The 14,551-nt window shown below is 43.2% G+C and overlaps 1 protein-coding gene across 1 annotated transcript; it reads left to right on the top strand.

Annotated features, from left to right (window-relative positions):
* The first annotated feature begins 2,299 nt into the window (after positions 1-2,299).
* CLDN5 (claudin 5) lies at positions 2,300-3,156 on the top strand. Its single transcript, XM_077787307.1, has one exon. It carries the CDS (start codon positions 2,369-2,371, stop codon positions 3,017-3,019), a length of 651 nt encoding a protein of 216 aa, XP_077643433.1. The 5' UTR covers positions 2,300-2,368; the 3' UTR covers positions 3,020-3,156.
* Positions 3,157-14,551: the final 11,395 nt, after the last annotated feature.

Here is a 14,551-nt window from a genome sequence, read left to right as displayed (position 1 = left end):
GAGTGAGGGTTGCAGAGGTAAAACAAGCCATGGGTTGCTTTCCCTTCTCAACCCAAAGACCCAGCAGCTGCACTGGCCCCATGAGTGCCTCCCAGCCAGCACAGGAGCACAACCAGGCTATGTATCAAAGGAAACTTGGAGTTCCGTGCTCCTGGGCAAGTGGCAAGGGTGGGGTTTTCCTGTGCTTATGGGCTAAGATAACTGGCATTTCTCCCCCCTTTCTTAATTGTTCTTCTGTGCTGTTTTCTATATAATCATTATTATCATCATAAATACAGATGCTATTCAGTTTCAGCCTGTGATCTGTGTTTCTTCCTGTTCACCTCTGAGATATCTCTGTCTCTGTGGATGGTTTTTTTGCACATTCTCTTCTCCCTGACACCAGGGACTCTTCTGAGTGATTATAAGCAGCCCCAGTTTGACAAACTGCACAGCCCCAGTCACACATTCCTCCTGGACTTGCACACTGGAATTTGCAGTTTTGAATAATTGAAGTAAACTGTATGTATTTTATATACAACTGGAAGAGGAGATAAATCCTCTGAGCTCTGTTTACTAGGCAGTCTTTGTTAGGAAGACATTTTCCATGCTAGAATTGTTTACAGCTCTTCAGGCAGAGATACTGAAAAGGCTGCAGTCATCATGTCAGCTTGTCCAACTCCATGACAGTCTGCAAGCTCCTGATATTCTTGTGTTTCTTTTTTTGGGAGTCCTGGGGCTATTTGGGTATCTTGTGGCTAAAGTTCATCTTCTGGTTGTTAAAAAAGGGAAGTGAAAGGCTTTATTCAGTGTGCTGTGACCTTGTTGTCATCCTTCTGTTACTACACTGAAGTCACTTGTCAGGATATGCGCAGGGCATTGCTGCTTGTTACTTCAGCAGTCTCATCCTCAGCTGTCAATCCATGTGATTCCTTTAACCTTTGCTTATTCTTTCTTCTGCTGCTTCTGCTTCACATGTGCACTTTTCCATTCATGCTGCATTCATCTCAGTCTTAAGATTTGGATCACAAACATCTGCATGCCACAATACATGCTGTGCATTTTTGTACAACGGAGAAGAACACTTATCCAGGGGCAGGAAATGTGTTCTTTTCAACTCTGCAATCTCCTCTACACTGGAAGGACACTTTGGTCTAACTGAAACTAAATCTAGTCAAATCAATTAAAAAATCACTGTGAATACAACTTTCAATTTTGTCTAAACCTATTGCAATCAAAACAAGCCTTTCTCAAGACACCCAGTGCAAAACCACTGGGACACAGCTCCTTCTGAGTGCTGTGAGGCAGCTGATGAGTCTGTCCTCTTTCTCCAGCTGCAGTAACTGCAGCATTCACACCACAAACACTCCCTGCATCTGCCAGCCTTCGGGGACTGAGACCTGCTGCTGGCTGCAGAGGCTGAACCAAGACTACTTTGCAAGAACAATCCAGGACAGCAATGGTCCATGAAGAGACTGGAGGAATTACAATGTCTTCCCAGCCTGAGGATAAAACCTCTTGTAAATACAGCAGTTTTGACATGGGCCTTAACTCCTTGACATACCATAAAGATTCAAAATGCACTCGAACAATTAAAACAGTAAAGTTTGGAATGTTTGTGAAAACATGTTTAAATTGTATGCCTTGTTCTTGGCTCCAGAATTAGAGCAAACAGAGTTTCACGTCTGGTGTAAGCTAAGAGTAGTTATTCTTCCCAGACCTATCTAAGAATCTGTCTACTGGTATTGGCAGGTGACATGCAGATCCCATATCCAAAGCTCTTCTATTTTCTGGGTGGTTCCTAAGCGTTTGATGCTGATTTTTTAACATTTTCCTGACAATGTGCAGTTGAGAGCTGTTTCTGTCCATCAGTGCTTAGTCTTCTGAAAAATTATCAATTAGACTCTGGGAACCAGGACTTTCACACTGCTGGGTGCTGTATTGGCAAGACCTCTCTGAAGGTCTGGCTGCGGACTTTATCAGTAAATAGGAAATACACAGATAACGGCACTAAAAGGAATTTGAGCAGCCGAAATCCGAGACGAGATGCCTCCCGCCCCACGCTTCACTGAGAACTGGCAGCGTCCCTGCGAACTCCTCCCGGAGCAGGGCGCCGGGGAGAGCAGAGCGAAGTTTCCCGGCTCAGGTGGGACCCCCCGAGCAGGAGGGAGGGTCGGACACCCGGCCCCGGCCCGCGGCGGGCGGTGCTGCTGCCCGGCAGGGCCGGGCCAGGCGGGACGGGGGCGGAGGGCGGGCGCCCCGCGGCTCCTCATATAGCACTGCCCGCGGCCGCGGCGCTCAGAGCCGGCTCGGCAGCCGCCCGGGGCAGCGGAGCAGACCCGCCGCGCCTTCTTTCCTGCGGAGCCCGTGGGACAGCGGCGGCAGCAGCATGACTTCGGCGGCGGTGGAAATTTTGGGTCTGGGACTGGGTATCCTGGGCTGGGTGGGGGTGATCCTGGCCTGCGGGTTGCCTATGTGGCAGGTGTCGGCCTTCATCGAGGCGAACATCGTGGTGGCGCAGACCATCTGGGAAGGGCTGTGGATGAACTGCGTGGTGCAGAGCACGGGGCAGATGCAGTGCAAGGTTTACGACTCCATCCTGGCGCTGCCGCCCGAGGTGCAGGCGGGCCGGGCGCTCACCGTCATCGTGGCACTGCTGGGGCTGGTGGCGCTGATGGTGACCGTGGTGGGCGCGCAGTGTACCAACTGCGTCCGGCCCGGCAAGATGAAGTCCCGCATCGTGATCGCCGGCGGGGCTATCTACATCCTCTGCGGGGTCCTGGTCCTCATCCCGCTCTGCTGGTTCGCCAACATCGTCATCAGCGACTTCTACGACCCCACCGTGCCGTCGTCCCAGAAGCGGGAGATGGGGGCCGCGCTCTACATCGGCTGGGCCGCCACGGCCCTGCTGCTCTTCGGGGGCTGCCTCATCTGCTGCTGCTCCTGCTCCCAGCGCGACGAGACCTCCTTCCCCGTCAAGTACTCGGCGCCGCGGCGGCCCACGTCCAACGGCGAGTACGACAAGAAGAACTACGTCTGAGCGGGGCTGACCCGCTCCGCGGCCCCGCGGGGCACGGACAGACGGCTGCGGGCCGGGAGCGTCTGCGGGGAGCTCCAGCGCTCCCCTGCCTGGAGGCTTTTCTTAACGGGGACCCCCGTGAAGCGGCGGCCCTAGGCAGGGCAGCGCCCCGCTGCCCTCCAGCCCGGCTCCCCGGCGGGTCCGGCCGCTCCGCTGCGGGCAGCGCCGCGCTCGGCGCCGCCGGCTCCCGGTACTGACCGACCGCGCTGCCGGCCGAGCAAAGCGTTCCGCGGCCGCCCAGAGGAGGCGAGCCAGCGTCTGGGGGAACCGAGGAGCTCCGGCGAGTCACGGCGGCGTTTACCGGGACGCCCCGTCCGGGCTTCGCCGCCGCCGCCTGCCCGCCCGGCGTTCCCGGGGCTCCCGTGAGTACTTTGCCGCCCGCTGTCGCGGCCGGTGCCTTGGGGCAGCGCCTGGCTGCTGGGACCGGGCGTCGTGTGCGCACCGGAGCCGAGGAGCAGCTTCTCTCTACCAAAAGGCTCCATCTGGCAATTCCCGCTCGGACTGATAAGGGGGGGTTTGATCTATTTGGGCAATTAAAATAGGGATCCTGTCCAAAGCGTGACACTAACCTTGGTCCTTAATCCCACAAGCAGTAACTCTTTGGAGAAAGCTATTTGACTTTCTTCAGTTGTTTCAGTGAAGTGTATTGGTCTGCGTGTATTTGAAACCTCGAAAGAGATTTCAGGCAGTTGCTGTTCTTTAGTGGAGTACAAATCAGATAACAGTAGGTTGTCTCCTGAGGTTCTTCATCTCTTCTTCAGTTTATGCTCTGTTTTTACTTGAATGTGAACTCATTGCCAGAATTATTCAAGGACTAGATTAAGAAATCTGTATCACTGTATGTCCTGGCTCCAGCAGGGCCTCTGTTCCTCTCATCCGCACTACAGGCGACTGAAAACATAAAAATTGCCCCAGATACTGATGGTTGGGGGGAATGATGTCTTTGTGGCCTTCTTGCCAAGCTCTGCATGCTGCCAGTTTTGAATGAGTGTTCAAATGGATGTGCACTTGGTTGGCTCCCCACCATGGTTTTGTTAACACGTGCTTTCCTTCATTTACCAAATCAAGCAAAAAATTGCTAGAAGAATTTTACCAAAAATATCTTGACTGAAAATTTACACAAGGTGATCAGTTGTGAAGTCATGACTCCCACAGCTCTCAGCTCCTCTGCATTGTCCTAGTAACACTGCAGACTGGAAGGAAGATGCTTTGGGTAACATAACTCTAATTTTCCTGAGGTCAACACCTAAGGTCAACTTTACCACAGTCTAAAATATTAGCTTACACTTTTTCATTCTACACTGCAGAGACAAACTTTATTAAGGGAGGGGCTTAAGGGGATGGGGTGATATTTCTCCAATCTAATTACTTGTAAATCCACACAGGATTATGCTACTGACTGTGGCAGCATCTGCATTGCCATAAGGAGATTTCTGCCAAGAGTTAGGGAGGAAATGTGCTGTTTATACTCCTCAGAGATCAACCCTACAACCTCATAGGTCCTCTGAAGCATGTAGCGATACAGTGCACACCTGACCTGATCATTAACTCTTACAGATTTCTGGTATCACCAAACTTATTTACAAACCATAACTGTAGGTCTGACAGATTTACATTGACTCTGTTCTTGCCTTGCTTAGCAAACTTAAAACCCTGGAGGTATCAGCAATTCATAAACTGGAATGAGGGACTAAAGCCTTGCCCCTGCAATTTTTGATGTTGAATATTGAACACGATTTACCCTTTTGAAGATAACTGCTTTTGTTTTTTTAAACACATAAACAGCAGGGTCTGAGCTCATCAGAGAATATAAAAGCAAAGCAATATGTCTACAACTACTTCTGCTCTATAAAGAGGTGCAATTCTAATACTGTCTCCATTTAAATAAAAGCTGTAATATTGTTTTTATGATGTGATATGTAGTTTTGGTACAAGAGTGAAATATTCTGTATTTCATCATTGCAAATTTTTAAAAACAGTGTAACCTTGTAAACTGTAAATGTATTTAAATGCATATATTTTGCAAGAAATCTACCAAAGTTGGCTTGTTATATGGTTTGGTGCCTTTATTTCATGACTACTTTATTTTAAATTGTAACATCCAACTCTATTTGTCACTCACCCTCACTCAGCTGTCTGTTGTCTAGCAAATGAGTCCACAAATATTAGCCCAAATCCTGGACCTCACTCTCTTTAGTCTCAAGTTAAAGAACTAAACCCCACTGACAAAAATGTCTGCATGTCTCTGAACACTAGATCCTTCAGAAGTGCTGCAGAATTTGAGGTCTGACCAAAAGATGAAATACTTCTGGGCAATGGATCACTAGCATTTCAAATGAAAACTGGTGTCTTTGGGAGAGGGAGGGGCAACCCATGCCTTAGAAGGGAATTTTACAAGCCAAATTTCTTGTATTGAGGCAGGGCTGGATCCTCTTATAACCAAAATCTGAAAAAATTACACAGAAAGATCTCTTGGAAGAAGCCAGTGCTAACTGTGCATGTGCTACTAAACACAGCATCATCCTCCCAAAACCATAACTTGTGGATGAGTGGGGTTCATTTAAAAAAATATTTATATATTTAATCTCTTCCTTCAGTATCCTTAGTTGTTGCTGTGCTTTAAAAGATAACCTGAGAGAATGCTGTTACTGATGTCACTGGCTTCAGGGTAAAAGTCTAAGTTGGTTTCTGCTATGATTTGTTTTCTAAGAACAAAGTTCTAGTCCTGAACTTAAAACCTTGGAAGTGCTCAGGATCAGGCCTGAACCTCATCCCAATGAAAAGATAAATCTACAGCACTTGTTTACTATTTTTATTTTGTATTTATGATTTTGCATAAAAATAAAAACATGTAAACCAATCCCTGAACAGGGTCACTGTGTTTTGTGAAAGCCACTGGATTGTTTGGGCTCAGGAAGGTGGGGTGTGATATTGGTGCCCAGAGGGAAATTACCTGGGCTACCTTTGGGGAGGAGAGCTGGGTCACCTCTGTGGAAGAAGGAAGGGCTGGTCTCTTGCAGAGCAGAGCAGGCAGCATCTCAGCTCTCCACTGAAGCCTCAGACAAAGGAGAGCAAGTAGCAGCAGCTGGTCTTGTGATGTGAGCACATTAGGAAGTGGAGTGTGTGCCCCAGCTATTTTGGGAACAGCTCTAAGCATGAAGCTTTTAAAGCTTTTAATTTCTACACGTTTAAACTAAAAGGGAAAAAATCCTGCTGCTTGGATCAGTCCCAGCCTGACTTGATACCCTAATTCTTTCTGCCAACCATTTCTTTTTTTTTTTTCAAAAGTGCATTCAAGCTGGGGAAAAACATTTTCACAGATGCAGCAGAACAGAATGTAAGAAAAAAAAACCCCTAAAACCAATAAAGATGGGTAAACTAAACTACACAGACTAATTGCTAGTGGAGAAGTTTACCTAAGTTATATGACTGCCAGGGAGTACATTTAATATTTTGCAGATTTTTTTGCAACATTTTCAAGGTTTGCTCTAACAAACTGTTGCTTTAAAAATGGAGAAAAAACATCTTCAAAGCCTTCATTTTGCAGCATACTTGCCAGCTCGGTTGAGATTAACAAAAGCTTCTTGCCACCCTCCCATTGCTATGCACATGCTGAGCTGGAAAAAGGGTGTCTGTCGGCTTGGCCTTTGTCCTGCTAAACGAACCATTTCATAGTTATGAATTTGAAAGTAACCTGCAGTTCATACCCTGCAAATCTGGTTAGATCCTGTCTGTGCAAAGAAGGGAAATGCACCAGGCAGAGGGAAAAGGAAGCTCAATCAGTCACGTTTGCTGCAGGATGTTTAAGGAAATATTTCCTTTTCCTGTACAAAGATGTTTGTTGGGCATCTGCTCTCTGAAACATACAAAACATTTTACTCTTGAAGTGAGAAAGCAGTGTAACTTCATATTTTTTATTTAAAATCTATTATCTGATCAAATATTATGCAAGGAACTTGTTCTTTTTCCTTGGCCATCGTTCAAACCCCAAAAGCAGGTCTCCTCCAACTCATCCATACATCTGTAATGCTAAAAGATAGTCCTGCCTATCAGGAGCCATATGCTACATGTAAGTGCCATATTCATACATATATTGAGCAATATATTAGGCCAGTATTCAGCATCAGATGGTACCCACAATGCATCCCTTTTTGTGTGTGCACTGAAGAAGAAAAAAATTAATTAAGCACATGTTTGAGGATTTTCTTTTGTAAGTCTGCTTAGTAGGACATAACAAATATTCCTGCTGTATTCGATTAATTGGGTGAGAGCAGGTGAATTCTTTTTACAGGTTAAATACTGCATGTTTTACTAGTAGCCTGACTGTGATAAGACAAATCATTCCACAAGCAAAGCCTCAGGAGTTTGTTATATTTGTATTTTGGACATGACTGACTTCTATCATTTTTACTTTGATCAGACCTTTGTTTGTGTTTGTGTGTATCACTGCTCCAGACTGTTTCTTGCTGACTCTCTGCAGCAATAGGGTCTGTCTAGAAACCTCCTTCTTCTACCTACTACTGTCCTCAATTAGGAGAAAAGAACTTCAACTACTACATCACTGATAAAACCTCCCACAGCAACAGTGAAGGCTTTACAGTTGCTTGGATACACAAGACTTGCTTCACCTTTTTCCTAAGCATAGATTGAGACATCATGAATCAATTTAGCAGTGTCTTTTGTCTATGCCATTTTGGGATTTTGTTTACAACACTGAGATTCCTCCTCCTTCCAAAGCTCACCATGTGGATTCAACCCAAAATCAGACAGAGAAAGGTAAGGAGTAGTAGGACTCAGCATGGAAACACAAGTGTTGTGCTGAAGGCATCTCCCAGGGCTCGTGCCAGTCTTCTCATGCTTGGGCCCAGTTGCTCCCTGGCCACTCTTTTACTGCCCTGAGGGAGAGCTCTGCCTCTCTGAAACCCCACCTATGGTTTGGGTTGCTGGTCGCTGTACCCAAGTAAGCTCAGGATAAGGGGGGATCAAATCACACAAACTTTACCACTTAAAACGTGAAAATACTTATCAGCATCAGAGTCTGCTTTAAAAGTGATATAGGAAGATGAATGTATCAATGAGTCTGGATGTCAACCATCCTGACAAGAATTAACTGGTGTGTTAACTGAACTGCTGGTTTTAGCTTTTTGATTTGAGAACAATAGAGGTCATACAGCATGGGGTACTGTACATACAGAACTGATAAAAGCAAAAGAAGAATGAGCCTTGAGACTACTACCCAGCTGTTTTGGTCTCGGGCTACAAAAGGAAAATAAAAAGGGAAACACCTCACTCCACAAGCCACAGCCTTTTCAACAAGACACACAAATCTCATTACATTAATAATGGAGAGTAAACAACAAGACCACCACCAATACCCAGTACAGAAGGACTTTGACCATCTAGAAAATCAGTCAGAAAATAAAATAAGCTGCATCTTTTCCTCTGATCCTCATTAGAGCATCTTGAATGGCAAAAGCTACTCACATTGACTAAAGCCCTGGCAGCAGCTGGCAGGGTATTCATAGAAGGTACAAGGTGCTCCTGAAGCCCAGTTGATGTGACATCCACACAAGTTACTCCTTCTTTTGGAAAAAATAGCCTTAGTTCAGGCCTGATGAAGTGCCTCAGTGCTATTATGTACAGCAATAGCAGTCTATCCTTTCCTTACTACACCTCAGCTCCAAATCCAGGGATGTTCCCTTCTGATGGATCCTCTAGGCTGCACCAGCCAGGCATGGTTTGCATGGCCCAGGGAGGTGCTCTGGTGTACACAAACAAAACAGACGAGATTAAGACTGTTTGTGTTTATTTACAGTGGAGAACAAAAGTAAATGTTTAAAATAGCTAATTTTTCCAGGCAAAACACCAGATAACCCTCTCAAAATTACTCTGATCCAGTGAGCAAGCTGTGAATTCTGTGCCAGTTGTATGATCCTGTGCATCTCTCATTGCTGTCTGTGTCCTGCAAGGAGCTAAGTTACACAGGTGCATATTTTAGGTCTTTAGCACCAGCTGTGCCAGCTGTGGAATATTTTGGGTTTTTTTAAGATAAGCAGAAGATTTTTATGTGTTGAAAAAATGCAGTAAAAGCTAGGAGATGCACAAAATCAGATCCCACAACAACTATTATAATCTGATAGCAAAAATAGTTTGCAATGTTAAATGCATGTTGGGTTTTAGCTGTGTATGTTCCTAAAGTTTCAATGAAGCAGGTTAGCTGACAGAGCTCTGAGTGACATTCCTCCTGATTCCATGCCAGGTACTCTGACAATTAATCTAACCATATGTGGGTACCTCTGGGCTCTGTTCCCACTCTCAAATTCTGAGCTGAATTGATTCCCCTCTATTACACTCATACATAACTCATTAGCATTAACTGTGTTTGTTATCAGAATACTTTCACAAAAGGTTAAACCTTAAGAGAATTTAGGCTTGGGCACAAAAGATCACTCAGGAAAGAAAAATAGTCACTTCTTGACAAGAACATATGTGAAATCTCAAAACGGTAGGATTCAGTTTCAATATACCTTCACATATTTGAAGAATTGGGACAAAAAACAACAATCACCAGTTCTTATCAGCTCAAACAAGTGCCTAGCACGGCAGAATTCTTGCACTATGTATATTTTTAGATTACTCTTCCAGTTATAATGTTCTGTCCTTATTGTATATCTTTTGTTAGAATTAGGATATCTGCTGCAGCAGCCTGGATAACCTTTAGCCTAAGCTACAAAACCTTTAACAGTTTCCAATTATAACAGCAATCTTTCATTCTATAATACAAATAAACCCAAGTGTTATCTCAACACAGAAGACTCACATGAATACCCAATGACTACAGAATGATTTCACCATTTTTCCCTCTATAATTTCCTGCTATTATTTCATTAGAAGTGACTGCCAAGATCCAAGCAACATAATACATTTCACTGTTTACATCTACTTTATTTTTGTTATACTGTTGACATTTCAAAATGTTGATATGCAAGGCAAGTTTTAAAAATTTAACATCTACTTGAATTCCATAATGTTCTTGGGCCCTTAAATTATTTTTAGGCTGTCCCAAAGTTTTCTCCTGATTTTCTTGTCTGATCAGTTGTGAATATCTCTGCACCCAAATACCTGTCAATTTTATAAAATCTTAACTCCCACAGCTTGTGCAATGGAAGAGGAGTTTCCATTTTTCAGAAAGATATGACTTGGTAATATCCCTTTTCAGACATATGGAACTAGTTTTCCCATAAATATAATTTTTGTCTACTGTAACAATGTGGATTGGGCAGTAGTTTGAAGAGAGTTCCATTGGGTGGGAATTCCATTAGGAAGAAACTAAACAAAGACATCTTTAAAGCAGTTATTCTGCAACTATAGATAGTGGATATTCCCAGAAGCCAATATCCTACTGAGACTCTAGGGGTAAAATGCTGTTGTTTGGATAATATTAAAAGAGACTTCTTTTCTACCTGGGGTTATTAATGACCACAACTATTTAAGACATCCATATCATCATTACAGTGTCCCTCCTAAGAGGAAAGCTATTATCCATGGCATCCTGCCCAGATTCCTGCTGAGCTGATTACATTCTTTAGAACCTGCACTTTTAGCTCATTACAGCAATCCTGACTTCATACCTGGATGTTGTATAGGCTCATTTCACACTCTGAATCCGTTACTGACATCTGTCCTAAAGGCTCATCATTGGTGGTGGGAATCCCTTTTTCTCCTGCCTCTCTCACAAGGCTGGAGATTTTTTTTCTTTCTGTCTGCAGAATGTATTCACAGCCTTGCAGAAATGGCCTCTGATTGCAGTGAACTCCACTGGTGTGTTGAAAACAAGCCCACTTCAAAGACAGGCTGGGAGGGGGCGTTAAATTTTAAGATCAAGTTTTTTCTCCTTAATAGAGTTACTGAAATCCGACTCATGTCACAATCAGAAACCGAGAATTTCAATTTTAACACCTGTTACTACACAGGAATTCAGACTGTGAAGGAAAAGGCAAACTGCAATCCTTTTCCTGAACCAAAGGGTCTTAGGTCTGTCCTGGCCTCATAACATGGGCAGGCAGGATGCAGGAGCTCTTAAACTGCTGTGAAACTTCACTTTGTGACCTTGCAAGGTCACAAACAGAAGGGTCTTACCTCAGAGGAAGAAAAAGGAAAGACATAATATTAGTGCTTTATAATGAGCAAAGTGGGGTAAGACCCCACTCTCCTGTAGGCACCAAATTGAGTATCTGAGGTGACACTGAAAGCACAGGCACTGCACACTGATAAAACAGTTTACAGGAATAAGAGCCTGGAAATGGAAATTAACATATCCAGGACAGAAGCAAAAACTAAAGATCTCAGTTAACTTGAAATGTAAACATAGGACTAAAATTAATTTTGTTTCAGATTGTATCCAAGTTGAAAGTACAATAGGAAAGGACTTTTATAACAGACTAGAAAATAAGACATATAACATCTGTGTAGGCAAGGTGGTGAATGCCCTGGACAGTGGGAGGGTTTAAAACTGATCTCAGCAATGTACAAGATTTTTTTGTTCTAAAAACAAATGAGAGAACTAATAATTTTAGTTCTAAAAACTAAAATGAGAGAACACTGGATAAAAACCAGCACAAGTGACTAAATATAAAGGCATGAGATGAGACTAAACACTGCTTAGCTAATAACTAATTAATCTGTCACAGTAATGTCCTTTTGCATCTCCCTGTCCATTTGTATAAGGTGCTCTCTAACCTCCATCCTGATGAAGGGAGAAGGTGAAGCAAAGAGGAAATACAAAGTTTAATGAAAGAAAAGATCACAAATATGTGCTGAATAACAAAAAAATGAGGAGTCATCACATATCTTTCCTAAGGGCTGTAATCAGAGAGGAGGAGAGGCAGCAGTGATTCTTGAATAGTTTCTGCCAGGTCAGTGCAGTACTCTTGGAGCCATACACTGCATTTGTATCTTTGAAAGGCTCAGAGAAGATACCCTTTCTGAAAGGAATAATTTATAGGTTATTTGGAGATAATGGAACAGATGAGTAAGCAGATATATACATACATGGAGACTTGTCAGAATGGGATACCAGCCCAGAACACAAACAATATCTACATTTACTGGCAAAAATTCCCCATGAGAATTGAGATAGTTGAGAGTTTATAAGACAATACGAGTTAAAATAAAAAGAAGACAAGTTAGTAAGACAACAAAGCTGGCTTTAACTACTAACCATTCCAAAAAGGTATATCTCTTTCAAACAGATCTTGTTGGCTCCTATCACTTATTTGAGATGAGGGTTTTCAGACTGGGTAGATGACCCCTGTGCAGCTGTGCTACATTTCATTCTCCTTTTTGTTGCACAGACAGTTTAGTGGGACACAGTCCTGTATCCTATTCCCTTTCCCTGAACCTTTCACTTAGCATTTCTAATAGTGCTGTGTAGTGCTGTCGTTTCAGGAAATGCCTGGCTGTATTCACTGCTAAATCAAGCAGGAGTCGTGCTGGCAATTCAAGGAACACCTCATCAGAGGGAAAAAAGCAATTGCTGCTGAGCTATTGTTTTCCATTTCATTTCACACACTCAAAGAGCTCTGGTGACCACCCAGTGGGTGCCCTGAAATACAGATTCCAAGACACCTTCCTGAGCTAGAAAGGCAAACCGGATTTACTGCTTACCCTCTATTGTTACTCAGTCTCTTTTCCTCTTACTTCTTTATTTTCTATTTTTGTACCTCACCCTGTCATTTTCAGTCCTTTTCAGGTCCCCTTCTCAGTTTTGTGTGCAGCAGTTGGAAAGCTCTGTCCCTTTGACACAGCTTTTCTAAGAGGATATTCTACAACAGGAGCCAGCAATTCAGTATGAGTCAGAAAAATGACTCAGAATTCAGTAGCTTTTGCAAGGAAAAAGTCTCATAAAAAGGATATGTTCATTAAGTTATTGTTTTAACTACTCTGTCCTTAACACTGGTATCAGCTAATCTATTTACATGGCTACACAGCAAGTGGAACCAGCTGAAACAACAATACTCTTCCCCTTCTTCATGTTCATGAAACAGCATACACTGGATTTGCAAAGCAGGTAACCAAATCCAACACCCATGTATGCTGTTTTTGTGGGTGTGAACAAACTGCAGCCCAATAACAGGATAAAGAAACCAAAACACTGGAGGGAGATCCAGTCCTTTGGTAGGAAGAATGGGCGGCAGTTTTGCTTAATGTTAGAGGCAGATTACACAGAGGCAGAAAAGTCTCATAAGGAGAGAAAAGAGGGCAGACAGAGAGGAAAAACTGCAGAGTGGTTTGGCTTTTCCTTAGAATGCTTTAGGAGAACAGTATTTCCCTCCCTAGAACAGACATGTCTGGGAAATTCCACGAGTGCTTTACAACATGTGCATATAGGTCTTTAAAGGATAGTGCTTAATTTTTCAAAATGTAACTTTTACACAGTCCAGAAATGGTGCTGTTCTGATAGCACACACTTGCAGAGCCATTAAACCTGGAGGGTAATGAATGTTACTGACAAAAGCTATAAATAATGAAGAGCGTACCAGGTTTTATATTTTTTAAGTAGAAAATATTTTCAGCAATGAAGATTTTGGCAAATGAGAAAGTAAAGCTTGAGATGACAGACAACATCTTAAACTTCCCAAGGAAAACACCACAAACAGTGCTGGGTGGTAATCTGGTCCTGTAGTAGATTGATTGACCTGAACTCTCAATTATAGACAAAATTTGATTTCTAGAAATCTGGATATATCTGAAAACTGGATATTGATTTAACCTAGTAAGCAATGACTGTGTAATTGAGGCAAGTATGGACAGTGTAAATTAAACACTAATCAAGCCCTGACTCTGTTCAGAAGGCAAATTATTTGAGCAGTGTGACACATACCAAATGGTACCATGAAACACCACAGTTCTCAGCTAAAGGATTAGGTTACAGAATTATATTACAGCACTAGTTCTGCAGCTGTTGATATCTTATTTCCATTGTAGGGCAACAGCTTTTCAAATTTGAGATCTCGTGAAAAAAGCCTCCAAGACAGTCTGCCCCATCATGAGTGATTAGCTGGACATAGCCAAAGACTCTTTTGAGTTTCACCACTGGAAAAGACCAGAACTGTTTGGAGAGGACCATTAAAAAAAAATTAATTAATTTATTAATTTTAACAGCTCCCATATGATGTAGCAAAGCTCTTCCCAGTTAAAAGAGACTTCCCTGAAGGTAGAACAGCAGCCTCAGGAAAAAAAATTTATAATGCTGTTTTGTTTTTTTTTTAAAGTAATGTCATCCTGTACATAGGGATGGGGACATTTTGGCCAGTGCATGGTCTCAGATGAGGAACCAGGGCCCAAGAAAGTAGACCTCAGACCATGCTTGATCCAGGGCATGCTGTATTCTTGCTGTTTGAGTCCTGAATTACTCCACTGAAGACATCAGTTTTTAAAGAAAACACCATTTTACATGCCACCTCCTTCTAGACTAATGATCAAGCTAGACTT

The sequence above is a fragment of the Lonchura striata genome, chromosome 18 (assembly GCF_046129695.1).
Source record: "Lonchura striata isolate bLonStr1 chromosome 18, bLonStr1.mat, whole genome shotgun sequence".
Taxonomy (NCBI): domain Eukaryota; kingdom Metazoa; phylum Chordata; class Aves; order Passeriformes; family Estrildidae; genus Lonchura; species Lonchura striata.
This window is presented reverse-complemented; position numbering and strand designations above follow the sequence as displayed.